This window comes from Piliocolobus tephrosceles, chromosome 7, assembly GCF_002776525.5.
Source record: "Piliocolobus tephrosceles isolate RC106 chromosome 7, ASM277652v3, whole genome shotgun sequence".
Lineage (NCBI taxonomy): Eukaryota > Metazoa > Chordata > Mammalia > Primates > Cercopithecidae > Piliocolobus > Piliocolobus tephrosceles.
In genome coordinates, this window is record NC_045440.1 from 102,396,751 (window position 1) to 102,413,894 (window position 17,144).

Consider the following 17,144-nt stretch of genomic DNA (forward strand, 5'->3'; position numbering starts at 1 on the left):
CTTCAGATTAAAGACTGAGAACGGTAGATTCATGACTAGCATGAACACCTTTCTCTGACATAATATTTCTGACACTTTAAAAACTTATGACTTAAATTCTGGGCATTCTTTGGCATTTATCCCGAACAAATTAATATTTGTGCTCACACAAAAACGTGTACACTAATGTTCACAGCAGCCTTATTCATAATAACCAAAACTGGAATGAGCCCAGATGACCTTCAAAAGGTAAATGGTTAAATAAGCTATAGTGCATACACACTACCATCAATAAAGAAAGTACTGACACAAGTAACACCTTAGGCGAATCTTCAGAGAATTACACTGAGTGAAAAAAGTCAATCTCAAAATGTTATACACTGTATGATTCCATTTATATAATATTTTTGAAATTCAAGCAGATTAGTGGTTGCCAAGGATTAGGAATGGGGATTGGGGCAGGGAAAGAGTGGAGGGAAGTACATGTGATTATAAGAGAGCAACACAGGCCAGGCACGGTGGCTCACACCTGTAATCCCAGCACTTTGTGGGGCCGAGGTGGGCAGATCACTTCAGGTCAGGAGTTCAACACCAGCCTGGCCAACATGGCAAAACCCCATCTCTACGAAAAAATATTTAAAAAACTAGCCAGGCATGGTGGCACACACCTGTAATCCCAGCTACCTGGGTGGCTGAGGCAGAACTGCTTGAACTTGGGAGGCAGATAGAGGTTGCAGTGAGCCAAGACTGCGCCACTGTACCGAAAAAAAAAAAGAAAAAGAAAAAAAAGGAGTAAAATGAGGGAGGGATCTTTGTTGTGATGGAACTGGTTCAGTATCTTGACTGTGGTGGTGGATACACAAACTTAAACGTGATAAAATACATCTAACTAAATACACTGCACAGAAATAACTAGAAGTAAATCAGGAAATTTGAGTGAGATTGGTAGACTGTATCTATGCCAATATCCTGGTTCTGATATTGTTCTATAACTTGTGCAAAATGGCACCACTGAGACATACAGTGAGAAAGGTACATAGGATCTCCGAATTATTTCTTACAACTGCATGTGAATCTACCATTACCTATATAAAACTTTCATTTTAAAAATTTCTAGAAGTTTCTAGTTCCCTTTGAAAGCAGCAACAATCAAGTTTTATCAATGCATGTCTTTTATAAATACTAAATATTTCCTTTTGCCTGGAAATTTAGGGGAGTTTTCAGAGCTGGCAATAAAATTTAAGTAATAACTGTAACTGAGATTGCAATTAAGTTTCAAGATACTCTATAAAATTGTGCAGGATTTTAAGAGTCAAGGAGTTCCCTCCATTTTTGGACTTGTTGGTCCCTTAGTACCATACTCTTTTTTTTTTTTTTTTTTTTTTTGAGACAGTCTTGCTTTGTTGCCAAGGCTAGAGTGCAGTGGTGTAATCTCGGCTCACTGCAATCTCCACCTCCCAGGTTCAAGCTATTCTCCTGTCTCAGCCTCCAGATTAGCTGGGACTACAGGTGCCCACCACCACACCCGGCTAATTTTTTGCATTTTTTAGTAGAGACAGGATTTCACCATGTTAGCCAGGATGGTCTCGATTTCCTGACCTCATGATCTGCCCGCCTCGGCCTCCCAAGTACCACATACTCTTTAAACACATCTTAAATTCCATCTTATTTCTGAAAGACCAATTATCTAACTACCATTCTCTATCACACACATGTTCAAACAGGACTGAATTAAAGGCAATGTATAATCAGCAATGGGCCATTTAACAAAGCTTCATTTCCCTGAGCTTTTTTATTTTTATTTTTATTTTTTTTGAGACGGAATCTCGCTCTGCCGCCCAGGCTGTAGTGCAGTGGCCAGATCTCAGCTCACTGCAAGCTCCACCTCCCGGGTTTACGCCATTCTCCTGCCTCAGCCTCCGGAGTAGCTGGGACTACATGTCCGCCACCTCGCCCAGCTAGTTTTTTGTTTTGTTTTTTTTTTTTTTTTTTAGTAGAGACGGGGTTTCACCGTGTTAGCCAGGATGGTCTCGATCTCCTGACCTCGTGATCTGCCTGCCTCGGCCTCCCAAAGTGCTGGGATTACAGGCTTGAGCCACCGCGCCCGGCCTCATTTCCCTGAGCTTTAAAATTCCCAAGACAGCTTATTCACTGCAATCCCACATAAAGAAAAAAGACCTCATTTCTTAAAATCAAAGTTATAATCTAAAGTATCTATACACTAAAGTGTAGTCTTTGTTTTAAAACAATAATGTCAGTGAAAAGGAAATGGCATTCTCTTCCAAACTTTTTCTCTACCTACCTTTTATTGAAGGAAGGAAGAAGGAAAGAGGAGGGGCAGAATGGGAAAATCTGTGTATGCAGGAGACAATGCCAAAACTATTTTCTGAAGTTGGTTACAATTTACAAAGGCAGCAAAGAGGTTTTAGCATGGCCAGTTCAAATTCTACTTCCACCACTTATTATTTGTGTAATTTTAAGTAAATTACATAATCTCCCTACAACTAAGTTTTCTCATACATAAAACAAGCATTCACTTTAGTTTGGCTTAGCCTCAGTATTCAGCCAAAATAATCTTCAGCTTTGGCCTTGGCCTTTAGAATGCCAAATAAGCAAATGGCTGCTTTGATGACATTTCTCACAGCCCTGCACTTGTGCTTGACTACTGACCACGTGATCATACAAGTGACTATCATTTCTACATAAATAATATAAATAATGTATGTTATTAGGACTGAATATTAATATCTGAATACTCATCTTAAAATAAATATTGGTTGGCACTTTAGACGTAACTTAACAATACAAATACTTTATATGGTGAAATTTTACTGGCTAACTTAAATGTCCAGTATGTTGCAAGAGTAAAATGCTATAATCTTTGTGATGACTGTAAAAGCCAAATTTAGGTACATGCTTAACTTTCAAATAATTAAATAGGAGAACAATTTACAGCTAATATGAACACTGAGAGTGCTTTACCTATATAAATTTAGGAAGAATACATCGTTTCTGAGCAAATAATATTTATAAAAATACACAAGGCAGATTAATAGAAATTCAGTTACATATAATTCCAACCTTTGTAGAAGGCTGCTCAATATACTAGTATTCACAGCACTACACAAACTTTTAAGAACTGACCTAATTTTTAATGATTTAAGTAAAAAAAAAAATTAATGAATTAAGTTTAAAAAAAAAGTGCTTCTTCTTGACAAGAATTAAAAGCAGAACAATCAATATTGCCCTTTAAAAATTTCATGACAAGTTCCAAAATCTGGTACAATTTCCATAAAAACATGAAGGGGTTTGGCGAGAAAACTGTGAACCTAAAGCATATTTTCTTCTCAATTTTTTCCTTTTATTTCTAACTCTGTTCAGATCTTCTCGATAATTAAACTTCAAAATAGCTTCATGAATTGCTTTCAGATGATAATTCCTTACAGTTCTGAGTCTAGAGACTTAAGCGCATCGAAACTGGCTGCTTATAGAGAACAAGATTTTTGAGATTTATCCAAACTTCATACCAAATACAGTGTTCCTCCTATAAAATACATTACTATAAAACTTTCTCTTTAATTATATGAATAGTGTTGATGTTAAAGTGAACATCTATTTAGAATTTTTAAAATAGACAGTATAAAATATATATATACACACACGGTGTATTTATCAGGAGCAAACTAATAGCTGGTAGTGTAGGGGAAATTACCAATCCTGCATTATCATGTCAAACATTTAATATTTGATTGCCAGTTTTTTTTTTTTTTTCCAAGGCAAGAGTCTTACTCTGCCACCCAGGCTGGAGCATAGTGGCACAATCTTGGCTCGCTGCAACCTCCACCTCCCAGGTTCAAGTGATTCTCATGCCTCAGCCTCCCAAGTAACTGGGATTACAAGCGTCAGCCACCAGATCTGGCCAATTTTTGTATTTTTATTTCATTTTTTATTTACTTTTGAGATGGTCTCGCTGTTGCCCAGGCTGGAGTGCAGTGGCACAATCTCGGCTCACTGCAACGTCTGCCTCCCAGGTTCAAGCTCCCAAGTAGCTGGGATTACAGGTGCGCATCACCACGCTTGGCTTATTTTTTTTGTATCTTTAGTAGACACGCGGTTTTGCCATGTTGGCTAGGCTGATCTCAAACTCCTGACCTCAAGTGATCCGTCCGCCTCAGCCTCCCAAGGTGCTGGAATTACAAGTGTGAGCCACCGCACCCAGCCTCAATTTTTTGTATTTTTAGTAGGGATGGGGTTTTGCCATGTTGGCCAGCTAGTCTCCAACTCCTGGCCTCATCTGCCGGCCTTGGCCTCCCAAAGTGCTGGGATTACAGGTGTGAACCACCACTCCTGGCTTCATTTCTGATTTCATTGTTTAATTTTTCATAACTCCAATCTCTTAAGATAGCTATCTTAGAGCACTTTATCTCTATACTCCCTATGATTACTTATAATTGTAATTCCTCCACTTTGATAATAAAGCTGAAGTTAAAAGAAATAAAGTGAATTGGCCAGTCATTGAGGGGCAGGGCTGGATTTGAATAAATCTCCATTCAGTGCCCCGCCCTTGATTGCTAGTTTTTAAAAATTAAATAAAAATTTCCATTTATTCTTGTATCCCATAAGTTCATCATACTATGATGGAGATATCTGACTTTGGCCACCTGACATTTGGTCAAAATATATCCCAAAACTAGGAAATAATAAATAAGAGTTGTGAGATTAAAATAAGATTATACATATGTAGTGTTTGTGTGTCTGTGAAGAGAGATGGGGAGAGAAGAGAGGAAGACAGGAGAGGTAGGGTTACGGGGTACAGCGAAAAGGAGAGTTGAGTTCACGGCACACTATGTGTACTCAAATGTTAAAGTACCAACATTTTATGCTACTTCTCAGTATTTTTTAAATGGAAAAGCTAAGATGTCCTTCCCCTAGAACTAAACATTCAAGTCAAATTCCAAAGAAAAACAGGATTACTTTAATAATATGACCAAACGTTTTCATAAATGTATAATCTGATGACAAAAGTTAGAGCAGTTTGTTTAGTAGTTTTTTCTTACACTAACACTCATTGAGTGCTTCCTACAGAGGTGTTTCACATTCATATGTATTCAATCCTAACCATAACAGTATTAGGCAAGTTCTGTAATATATCAAGAAATTAAATGTACCTAGCATTCACACATTTTGAAAACAGCTTGTTAGGCCTCTTGAAGATGACTTTCCTTTTGTGGGAGTTGAATTTATTTTCCATTGAAAAATAACTCTTAAATTATAATGGAAGCAAATGGTAAAACTAAATTAAGTACAAAACCCTTGCTTTACAGAAAATTCCTGGAGTCTCTCTGCTCTGGTATAATAAGTGGTATTTGGAAAAACAACAGGCTCAATAGAAGGTCTCAGAAATAACTGAACACCTCTGGCTCAAACAGCACCCAAACCTTAGTTTGGTGGTTAGCTCCATTTCTTTCTATAGTCCATTATTTAATTCAAGCCTCACTTTCCTTCTCTATCCTTCAGCTGAAGGTCTCTAGCTACTGTACTTGAAATGCTTAACCTAGGAGTGGATGGACAGGAAGAAAGTGGGGAAGACAGGAAGAGGCTGAAACAGCAGTCTCTCCAGAAGTATTTTCTGTTCACTGCATTGTTAACAGGTGATCCACACTAAGAACTCAGTGGTCAAGTTAGGAAAATGCCAAGTAAAATTAAAGAAGTTTTTGTTTTCTATTATAGGATTTGCTAAAAGAATTTTTAACATACCAATGTTCAGTACATAGTATGCAGTATTTTCTTAATTTATTTAAATTAAATCATTTATAATATCTCCTGGGAGAATTTCATAGTACTAACGTTTTACAAATTATACTATTGATAACATCAAGCAAGTAGGGGTACCAGCTGGGGTGATATATTCTACCTGGAGCAAATTCCTTGTAAGGAACAAGTAAGAAGAAAAAAAACATACCTAACACGAAATGTAATCCTAAGAAAGACATGACAGTCTCAATAAATATTTTGATTAAAAAATGACACTGTCTCTCATGTCACTTCTGTAGATTAAAAGAGAATGAAGAAGTATCTGTAAGTCCAAAATAATTTTTTAAAGCATAAAGCTTTTAACATATCTTTAAATAACTTTCTTTTATCTTTAAAGTAAGAACAGAAAGAAAATATAATCAGAAATACCAAAATTATTTGATCCAGTTAAGGGGAACAGTCAAGTTTTATATCAGAATCAAGAGGCTCATGATTCTATTTTTAACGTTTTGATTATTCCAGTGAAAAAGGAATAACTTACTTAAGATACTTGAAAGAAGGTCTAGACAAAGTGAGGCTCATCTCCTGGTTCCCTTTTCTAGGATTTGCATCCTGCAGACAGGATGCGTTCTGTTCTGTTTTCCACTACATGCTGCAGGAGAGGCCTTCAGTTGTTCTCAGGCCTGCATGCCTGAGACTAATTGGGGAAGTCTGTCCAACTTAGGGATGAAGTGCTAGCAAGCCATTTTGGCTGCATATCCAAAGCCACATTCTTTAGTCAACTAATTAGAGAAAGCTGACATGTCTCCTGGGTCATATGTTAACATGGTCTTGAATGAGGGTGGAGGGGAAGCATGTTATTTTTATTGACTCATTAAAACACCACCAAAAATCTTAGTATCAATTAACAATGTTTGATACAGGAGTAATATACAGGTTGAGCATCCCTAGTCAAAAAACTCAAAATCTGAAATGCTTAAAGTTTATTACATTGTCAGAAGACACAGAAAATGTGATTTTTAAACTTCAAAGAACTACCCCCATAGTATACTGAATTATTTAGTGTTAAAATATACCTGGATTAATTTTATGGTTAGGAAGAATAAATTAAAAATAGCACTCTCAGTTCAAGCTATTAACTCTTAGAATATGCTTATGTATGTGTGTTCTAACATATATAATTTATCACTAGTCATGAATTACAACTTCCCCTGAAATGTAGTTTATTCATTATGGCTCTTTATACCCCAAATCTGTTTTCTAAGTCCCATGTACTTATTTTCTCTGGATAAAATCTAAGTAGGATCTGTGGTCTCTGCAAAATTTGTAAAAGGCCAGTCTACAAAAGCATTTCCAGCATGTCAAAAGATGGTCAAGGTATAGCTAAAACACATCTTTGTAGGATGAGAATGAGAGTTACACAGACATTAATTAGAATTCTAAAAATACATGTTATTTAGTCCCTAAGCCTATAGCCCTATTTTTTTAATCCATTAAGAACAATATTCTCCACCAGAGTAAGTTATCATTGAAAGCCATTTAAATGTCATAGCAAACCAGCTTGAAGCTTGCAAAGCCAATTACAGTTGATTACATTACCCAAAAGTATATGAGTTATGCTAGTGGCATACAGTCAGGCTGGTTCATTGAACAATTTTTTTACTGAGCATGAGGTTAGCCTGTGGTTCCGAAAGCAAAAAGGAACTTTTCTGGAGGATCACTGGGAGGCCCACAGACAATAAATCATTAATTACGTCCCAGTATAATAAATGTTCTTGTATATTCAAAGCTCCCCAGCAAAGTCAGAAGCACTCACATGGGATGACAGGGATAATGTGTGCTGGTAGCAGGGTGGCCTCAGCCAACTGAAACAGGTGATAGAAACCAAAACAACAACTTTTTGCTGTCTGCCTAGACAATATACAAACTAGGACTCCAAGGCAGAAGGTAATCAGATATTTTTATTCAAGGCAGCTTCTATGCTTCTCCTCCTTGCACAATGGGATCCCTCCCCCAATTTTTCTCCTTAACTATGGCTGTATTTTTCTCTGAACCTGTGAGGACTGGCATGTTCTAGAAGCTGTCTAGCGAGACTCACTCTGGTTAAATCACAGCACTCAAATTTGGCCCTCTGGGCCCCTCCTCAAGTGGGATTTTTAGAAACACCGTCCTTTAAACAAGTGTGATCAGTCCTAGCCCTCAAGAGTGGAAAGAATATTAGGTCAGAAACCCCAAGAGATCTTAAATGGAAATCAGGTCAGGTAGAACTCTTTTCTACTCTGTGGTAAGTACAGTATTTCTCAAGGTGTGTTAAACTGTATGTTTCAGTAAAATTAATGTCAGATAGAGAAAATGGCCATGTTTACAAATAACAAATGCAAAAGAAAAAATTCATTAATTTCACATCTAGCATTTCTGGAAAAGAACATTTCAAGTGTGTTATATAATAAAAGAGGCTAAATACTACATATATGCCTATGGTCCTGGCACCGTGGCTAAACATTTCTTTTTTTTTAATAAAAACCAAATATTCAGAAATTTACCAATATTCCCTATGCCAGATTTAAATAAAAAATGGGGTTTTAATTTTTTAAAAAAAGGGGGGTCCTCTGTGTGTTTCAAAGGCTTCAGTAAGCTCCAGTAGGTCAGGGATTTTTGTCTTGTGTTCATTAATAAATCTCCAGTACCTGGCACATAGGTGCATTAAATATTTGAATGATTATCTGATTTTTTAAAAAAGCAAAACTTTGGAAATAGAGATGAAGAATAGTAAGTAAGAGCAATGACAAGTTTACTGTGTACTAGGAATTTTGCTAGTAATAGCATTAAAGATCTCATTTAATCCTTGTAACATGATAGAATAGGGACTCAAAATCAGGTATTTACAGCTCATAATAAGTAAAGCTAACTTTTAATGAGGGTTTGTATAGTATCCTATGTTTTCAAAGTATACACACAAATTTTATATTATTGGGTGACATTTTCTTCAAAACACAACCACAAAACCTACATCATCAAGTACGTGAAATACGACCATAACAACTTACAGAGCAGTACACGCCAAGTATAAAACAAAATACACAAAAGTAATCTCTGTGATGTTTTTTCCTCTCTCCTTTGTGGGTAAGACTACTGACAACCAATAACACCAAAAATTAATGTATAGCCAAATTAATCAAGGACAATTATTTGTTAAACTTACATAACAATCATGTGGTTGCTTTCATAGTAAGAGTCTAGTAAAGCAAATGTTTCTATTATTTTATGATATTTTATACTTGAGTTAACATTTGAATTATCGTCTCTAAAATATTAATACTGAGCCATTTTACTTTTTAACAATGAAGTCTCAATGAGAAGAAAATGTGCCAAAATATCCCAAAGTATGAGTTTCTGAAAAAAATTTTTATTAAGAAATATATATAAAAGGGTTTATAAAGAATAGTAAAATAAATACTCCTGTATGTACCACACAAGTTAAGAACATTATCAGTAGGATGATTATTAACTCACAATCTAAATTGGAACACTTAAGAAATGTAGTGCTATTAAAAATTATGCCAGTATACTAAGCATGAACTGGAAATCAGAACCTTTATTATCAGTGGCTTTAGAAGTAACCTGGTTCCCCGCTGAAGTTCGCATCCCCTCTTACTACTCTCAAGGGGTAACCAATAAACTAAATATATTTATTCTACTGTTAATGAACTTTTTTTTTTTTGTTTTGCTTTGTTATTGTGCAACATCCTTATACAAATCTCCTGGTACACAAGTAAATATTTTCTCTACAGTACTGATCTAGGAGTTGAAATTCTCAGTTATATAATAAATGTGCGTTCAATTTTAATACACAATGTGGCAGTAGGTTAGCTAATCATTCACCTATATTTTCTTTTGATTTTTTCCTTTTATTTATATAACCTACACATCTGTCATCTGTTTTGATTTTAACATATGTGGTGACAATCTAATGTTTTCCCCCTCAAATAACTAATTCTATATGTTGAATAATCAATCCTTTTCCAGTTGGTTTGGCATGCTTCCCCTAAAATCAATTCTTATACAAATTATAATTTGCTTTAGCCCTACCTACTACGTTCAATTAGGTTGCTAATGTTAACTATATATTATGATGACATTATCAACCAACCCAGGACAAGATAATATACAGCAATTAAGTGACCAGAAGGTTTGTGCCCCTGGATTTATTGTCTTAATATTTCCTGGCCAAAGGCTGTGACAACTTAAGTCTCCTTTTCCTTTGTTTTATCACTATCAGATTTTTTTTTTTTTTAAGACAGGGCTTTGCTCTGTTGCCCAGGCATATAGTGGCCCAGGCATATAGTATAGTGGCGCAATCACGGCTCACTGCAGCCTCAACCTCCTGGGTTCAAGTTATCTTCCCACCCTGGCCTCCCAAAGTGCTGGATTACAGGCATGAGCCACCACGCCCAGTCGCAGATTTTTTTTAAGCTATTAAAAATTTAGAGGAAAGTATGAAGCACCTCTTGCACCCTGGGGTTCTATGAAGGATACACAGAAAAACCACACACTTTCTGTAGATGAAACATAAGAGACATATTCCTCAGTATTTGAACTCTTGCTATGGGAGTATTTGTTTTAACAACTCACAAGAAGTTTTTTTAAAACTAAAATTTGCTATCCTACTTGAAATCTACTCTAATTTCAAGAGTATAACTTGCACTTGCGCACCAGCGGAAACGCACACTTGCACCTGTGAAAACGTTATGTGGGGGTCGGTTCACAGGATCAAGAGCGATTCAATCACATTCAAGCTGTTTTTCTGTCAGAATACTGTCTTCTGCTCAAGTTATTTAAAGCTACTGTTCATTATTTCTATTTTCTTCCCACCTTTTTCTTGAAAATTTAGCCCTGCATACATCCCAGAGTTTGCTTCTGCCATTACACCTGGAAACACAGCTAACCTTGGCCCAGTTTAGAGAGCATTCATAACATATTTTGTTGTTTATCTATATTACAGTATAAGTTCCCTGTAGTATAGGCCAGCATAATTCAAATCTGATAATGAATAACATCTGAACCCTACATACAATTAATTAATTCATAAAATATTAATAGGGTAATTTTAAAATGTTGTATACTACACAGAAATCCTTGGTGGATGGTAAAGTGCTAGTGATACCTGGGAAAACTGGGATTTGCACAGGCAGGAAACACTACTTTTCTCATTTAAAATTATGGAATGTAGGTTAGATGCGATCTGAAAATTCAGTACTCAAGAAATTTTTAAATAGTGGATTTGATTCAGGTAACGAGTCTTGAAATTGTAATCTGATAAATGAAACTCACATCCCAGTCTTGCCTCTGAGATTATACCCAGATAATCTCCGAAGTTCTGGATTGCCCCAAACGTTACTTATAATCTCTGGTTTACTAATAGTATGCTACATATCACATTAATTGTTTGTGGCTTTTACTATTCTTGAATAGTATATGACTACTGTTTCCCTAATTCTGACAACTGTACACAATAAATGCTCTATAAACAGGAGCTGCTCATCAACATAATAATCAAATATATACACAAAATTATTTTGTTTTAAATGTTGAGAATACGGTATGTGTTAATTCAAAAACTTGAGGCAAATCAAATATTACATAACCCCTAGAACTTGAAACTAGCAAATGCTTATGTATATCAACATGAACACATCATACTGTGGCACATGCTGAGGTAGGTACCTTTCAAAAGGGCCATTTATCTCTCATAAGAAACATGTCAACAAAGAGAAAAAATAAGGAAGAGGGTCATTTGAGTTTATGACCACAAATAACCTCCTCTTCACAAACAATGCTCATCATTTCGTCTGTTATTCCAAAATGAAAATTCTCCAAATGGATGAGAAAACCAATTTTGTATACAACTAGATCCTGAACTCTACCACCTTACCCTTTTCTTCTAAAACTGCTCAGTGAATATGTAATGCAGAGACAATATAGAAATGAGTAAGGCAGGATCACTGCCTTTAACACCTAGCATAGTGCCTGATACATGGTGTGCACTCAACATGCCTGTTGAATGAATTCTCCAGCATGTAAAAATTTTTCTTTTGAGTAACAGCAAATTATTTTATCCACAGAGAAAAAAATTAACTCAAGAAAAATCAAACAATATCTTCTTACCCACAATCTGGAGCTGGACACCACCTGCAATCAGGATCTGCAACAAGCCACCGTCTAAGCATAAATTCTTCGTATTTTTCCATCAAGACATCATCACTTAATATCAAGCGAATATCATGGGGATTAAACCGTTCAGTACATTCTGGGCAACTAATATTAACTCTACTTTCAGAGATTTCTATCCTTAAATATTGTCGTAAGCAATCCACACAAGATCTATGATGACAAGTCATTATATCAGGAAATCTGTCTTTAGAATGCCGCAAAAGGCACAAAGGGCACTCTATGAAGTCTCCAATTTGTTTGCTGATGGAAGTTAATCCATTGTCAGAAGAGGTATTTGTAGAGAAAATGGAGTTCTTATCAGTACACATTTCAGAATGTATACTTTCAATACTTGCAATTCCATCCACCCCGCCATTTAGCTCCCTTGATTTACGTTTGCTATCTTTCTTCCTCCGAAACAGGGAGCCTATTGAAATTCTTCTTTTCTTGGGTGCCTTTTTGACTGAAGGCAAGCTCACAGATGAAGCAGAGGACTGAAGATCTCGATCTGAACCCATTTGCCGATGTAAACTCATGTCTAAAATGCTTGTTAGAATTGAGTCAGGGTCAGTGTTTACACACAGCCCTTCATTATATTTAGAGATAAACCTATTTCTTGTTCTTGCATTCAGAGTAAGTCATGATGTAAGAATATTCTACTTGGTTCTTTCAGAGAATTCTTCGAAAGTTCGATTTACAGAAGACTGTTATCACAGATGTTCTGAAAAATAAAAAATAAAAAAATCAAGATCATTTAATTATGTTCTTAGTTTGTATATTTTCATAAATATCAAATTTCAAACAAGTATGTACCTTAACCATTAGTAGCTGTTTTTTTTTTTTTTAATAAGGCCAATTTATTAAATAGTCTATAAGAAACTACAAGACTAATACTGAAATAACAAAAAGGGCATACTTTAATCTTAAAAGATTCTAGATTTGAGCTGACCTAATTATTCTTAAAATCTTAGAAAAAAACTTTTGGTCATTATCACTCTGACTTCAGTGATTTCTCACTGCCTTTAGCAGGTCTTTCTGTTGTTGTTTATAACTGACAATCAAGTATACATGCAAATACAAAGGGCTAAGAATAGCTTACACAATCTTGCAGAACAAAGTGGGGAAAGGGCTCTAACGCCGCTAGATATAATGACTTATTATAAAGTTACAGTAATCAGATAGTGTGCTATGCCACAAGGATGAATACAAAGACCAGTGGAACAGAAAGCAGTCCAGAAAAAGTCCCATATAGGCCGGGCGCGGTGGCTCACGCCTGTAATTCCAGCACTTTGGGAGGCCAAGACGGGCGGATCACGAGGTCAGGAGATTGAGATCATCCTGGCTAACACGGTGAAACTCCATCTCTATTAAAAATACAAAAAATTAGCTGGGCATGGTGGCGGGTCCCTGTAGTCCCAGCTACTCGGGAGTATTCTCCTGAGGCAGGAGAATGGCATGAACCTGGGAGGCGGAGCTTGCAGTGAGCCGCGATTGTGTCACTGCACTCTAGCCTGGGCAACAGCTTGAGACTCCATCTAAAAAATAAATAAATAAATAAAATGAAAGTCCTACATACACACATACACACGAGACTTGATTTATGACAAACGTAATGTTGCTAAGGACTAAGAATAAATGGCCTTTAAAAAAAGAAAAGTACTATGTCTACCGGTTATCCACCTGAGAAAAGAAAGGAAACTTGATGGATGGATGGCTCGCCCATATGTGAAAATCAATTACAAATGGTTTACAGATCTAAATGTAAAGCTTCTAGGAGATAAGAGACTATTTCAATGGAAAAATTCTTAAACAGAACATACAAGAATACCAACCATAAAATAAAAGACTGATAAATTGGACTAGAATAAAATCAACAGACAGTATTAAGAGTATGGGAGAAGACTTTTGCCACATATAACTAATAAAGGCACAGTGCCGAGACTATGTAAAGAATGCTTACAAATCAATAAGAAAACATACACAATCCAATAGAAAAATAGGCAGGGGCATTTCACAAAAGCATATGAAAAGTGCTCAACATCATCAGTCATCAGGAAAAAACACATTAATGCCCCATTCAGAGACTACAACACACCTAATAGGATGGCTAAAATTAAAAGACTGTCATTTCCAAGTGTTAGCGAGGATGTGGAGGAATAGGAACTCTCTTACACTACTGGTGGGAGTGTAAAATGGCACAACTACTTTGGAAAACTGTTTAACAATATCTATAAAATTGGCACACAGAGATAACCTATTACCCAACAATTTTATTCCCAGAAAGGAACGAATAAGAAAAATGACATACTTAACAATGCTCACAAAAGCATTACTAATAATATTCAGAATATTGGAAACAACCATATTTTTATCAGCAGTAGAATGAATACATAAATTGTGGTATATTCACACTCTAAAGCAACGAAACAATGAAAAGGAACAAAATACTGCTACACACAAGACAGGACTCTCATACAAAAGTGTATGTGGTATAATTCTATTTATATAAAGTTCCAAACAGAGAGAATTAATGTACACTGTTAGGAGTCAGGATTGTGGCTACATTTTGTGGTGAGGCACAAAGGGAACTTTTTTTTTTTCTTTTTGAGACCGAGTCTGGCTCTGTTGCCCAGGCTGGAGTGCAATGGCCCAATCCCGGCTCACTGCAACCTCCACCTTCCGGATTCAAGCAATTCTCCTGCCTCAGCTGGGATTACAGGCATGTGCCACCATGCCTGGCTAATTTTTGTATTTTTAGTAGAGACAAGGTTTCACCATGTTGGTCAGGCTGGCCTCGACCTCCTGACCTCAAGTGATCCGCCCTCCTTGGCCTCCCAAAGTGCTGGGATTACAGACGTCAGACACAATGCCCAGCCAAACTTTCTTAATATGTGCAGTATGCATAGTGTTTACAAAGGTATGTTCACTTTGTGATACATATATGACCCAGAAACTCATGATTAATGTGCCTTTTTCTATGTGTTTTTTTCCTCCTATGGCTTACCTCATAATTAACATGTTTTCTGGAAAAACATTTCACTCAAACAAACTTCACTCATGTTCCTCAGTTTATATTTTCCCTCACACAGGATAAGGAACAGAGAGCTCAATCTATACAAATATAGTTATGCATCACTTAATGATGGCGATACATTCTGAGAAATGTGTCATTAGGTGATTTTGTTGTGTGATCAGAGTGCAATTACACAAACGTAGATGTTATGGCCTATTACACACCTAGGGTATACTGTATAGATTATTGTTCCTAGGCTACAAACCTGTACAGTATGTTACTGTAGTGAATACTGGAGGCATTTGCAACACAATGGTATCTGTGTACCTAAACATAGAAAAGGAATGTTTCATTCCTTTGGCTCTCCAATATCCTGCCAGTGCCTCACATTGAGTAAATCCAACCAGAAGCCAACTGCCTCTAAGGCAGTCCTTCTAGTCAACCTCCTGAGGGGGGCACAGAGCAGGGTAGAGAAGGGTGAATGAGAGTAGATCTGGACATGCAAACAAAAAACATCCAGTGTTGTATGTATAAAGAAGAGAACTTGGGAGTCAAAAGACCTGGCTCAGCTATTTTTTGTTATCTTATCCTAGATAAGATACATTCCTGAATCAGTGATCAGGACCACAAAATATGGATACCACTCACCTCAAATAGACGTTCTAAGAATAATGTGAAATTGACACGTGTTAAACATGCCTAACAAACCTGGCACCGTACTAAATGTTAGCTGAAATGGAATGTAACGTAACTTAGTGCTTTACAAAATGTGTACCTTACAGCAAGTGCTTAATACGAAATGAATGAATGATGCTTTTCAGTTGCTATTACTTTGTGATCCTTAAGCCATACAGCCTTACTACATCCAGTTTTTTAACTGTGGAAAGACAAGAACCTTTTACCTTCAGAAGTGCTTCAGGATTCGTAAAACATGTTAAGTATCCTGACACTACAACTTCAAGAATTATACATTTACAATATCCCACCAATAAACATCTTCTAACCACAAACACTTCAGCAGGATCGAACAGCCACCTATGTGCCTAAATGATTTACACATCATTAGACAGGTATTCTGGAAATGAAGGTAGGGCAAAAAGTTTGCATACATAGAAAACACTTACTTTCCAAGAGGAAAATCAACAGTTTTTGCTTCTGTTATTCAGCTAAAATTATGTTTCTTCTGTCACTTCTCAAACAGCTTAAAATATGGAGAAAATCCAGTAATTTTGTGCTGATGGTCAAAATATTAAATCTAAGAGCAGTGTACCTATGTCTTCTAATTTTAATTTGTTTTTTAGATGTCTGACATCCAGATGTATGGTACTTCTAAAATAAGCATGCAATAAAAGCAGCATGTGACAATATTTACTAGCAGTGTTGAAGAGAACCGAGGACTCTTTTTTTTTTTTTTTTTTTTTTAAGTGAAGACGGAATAGGTACACAGAATTCCCAGCAGAGTTTCTACTGATCACTAACTTGGTGACTACAGAAGCTTGAAGCTATTCTACACTCAAGTGAAAGTGTCAATAAAGACGACAAATAAAAAAGACTATTTTAAATGCTGCGTTCTGTATTACAAAATAATAACAGGCTATTAAACTTCAGCATATGCTTATGCTGAGAAGACGAAAGAAGATAAAGAATAAAGAAAACAAATTTAAATTTAATGGCTATGTATTTGTATGTGAGATTGGAAATCCACGAGGAACATTTGCTTTGATGGGAAATATATTTTTAGTATTTTCTCACTACAACCCATTTACATTTCACTTTCTGTGAACTAAGCACATGTTCATATCCTGCTGCAGCACTTTTCCTTACTGATGTGTAAGACATAGTTCTATTTAATAAAGAGCCTTGCTATCATGTGGGTGTGTGTGTGTGTGTGTATGTACAAATTGTATTTGACTATATGGCAGTTTTCCAATGCAGATATTTCAAAAGTTTTTAATGTGCTCAGATTCACATATCTTTATGACTTTTGACTTCTACATCAGCCTTAGAAAAGCCTTGCCCACTCTAAGATTGTATTTTTAAAATTCCTTCACATGTTTTCTATTGGTAGTTTGATAGTTTATGAATAAGTCGAGATCAAAATTTGTTTTCTAAATGGCAAGCCAGTTACCTCAACACTAGTTACTGAATAATGATCTTTCCTCCATGCCCCATCTCCTACATACACACT

General features: G+C 36.2%; 1 protein-coding gene across 1 annotated transcript in view; it reads right to left on the minus strand.

Moving 5' to 3' along the window:
• The window catches only part of LOC111520866 (E3 ubiquitin-protein ligase RNF19A), a 31,507-nt gene extending 18,921 nt beyond the window's left edge, over positions 1-12,586 (minus strand). Inside the window, 2 exon segments of the mRNA XM_023183963.1 lie at positions 11,899-12,553; positions 12,556-12,586. Of these exon segments, the coding sequence (XP_023039731.1) occupies positions 11,899-12,553; positions 12,556-12,571 (671 nt within the window). The 5' untranslated portion in view covers positions 12,572-12,586.
• Positions 12,587-17,144: the final 4,558 nt, after the last annotated feature.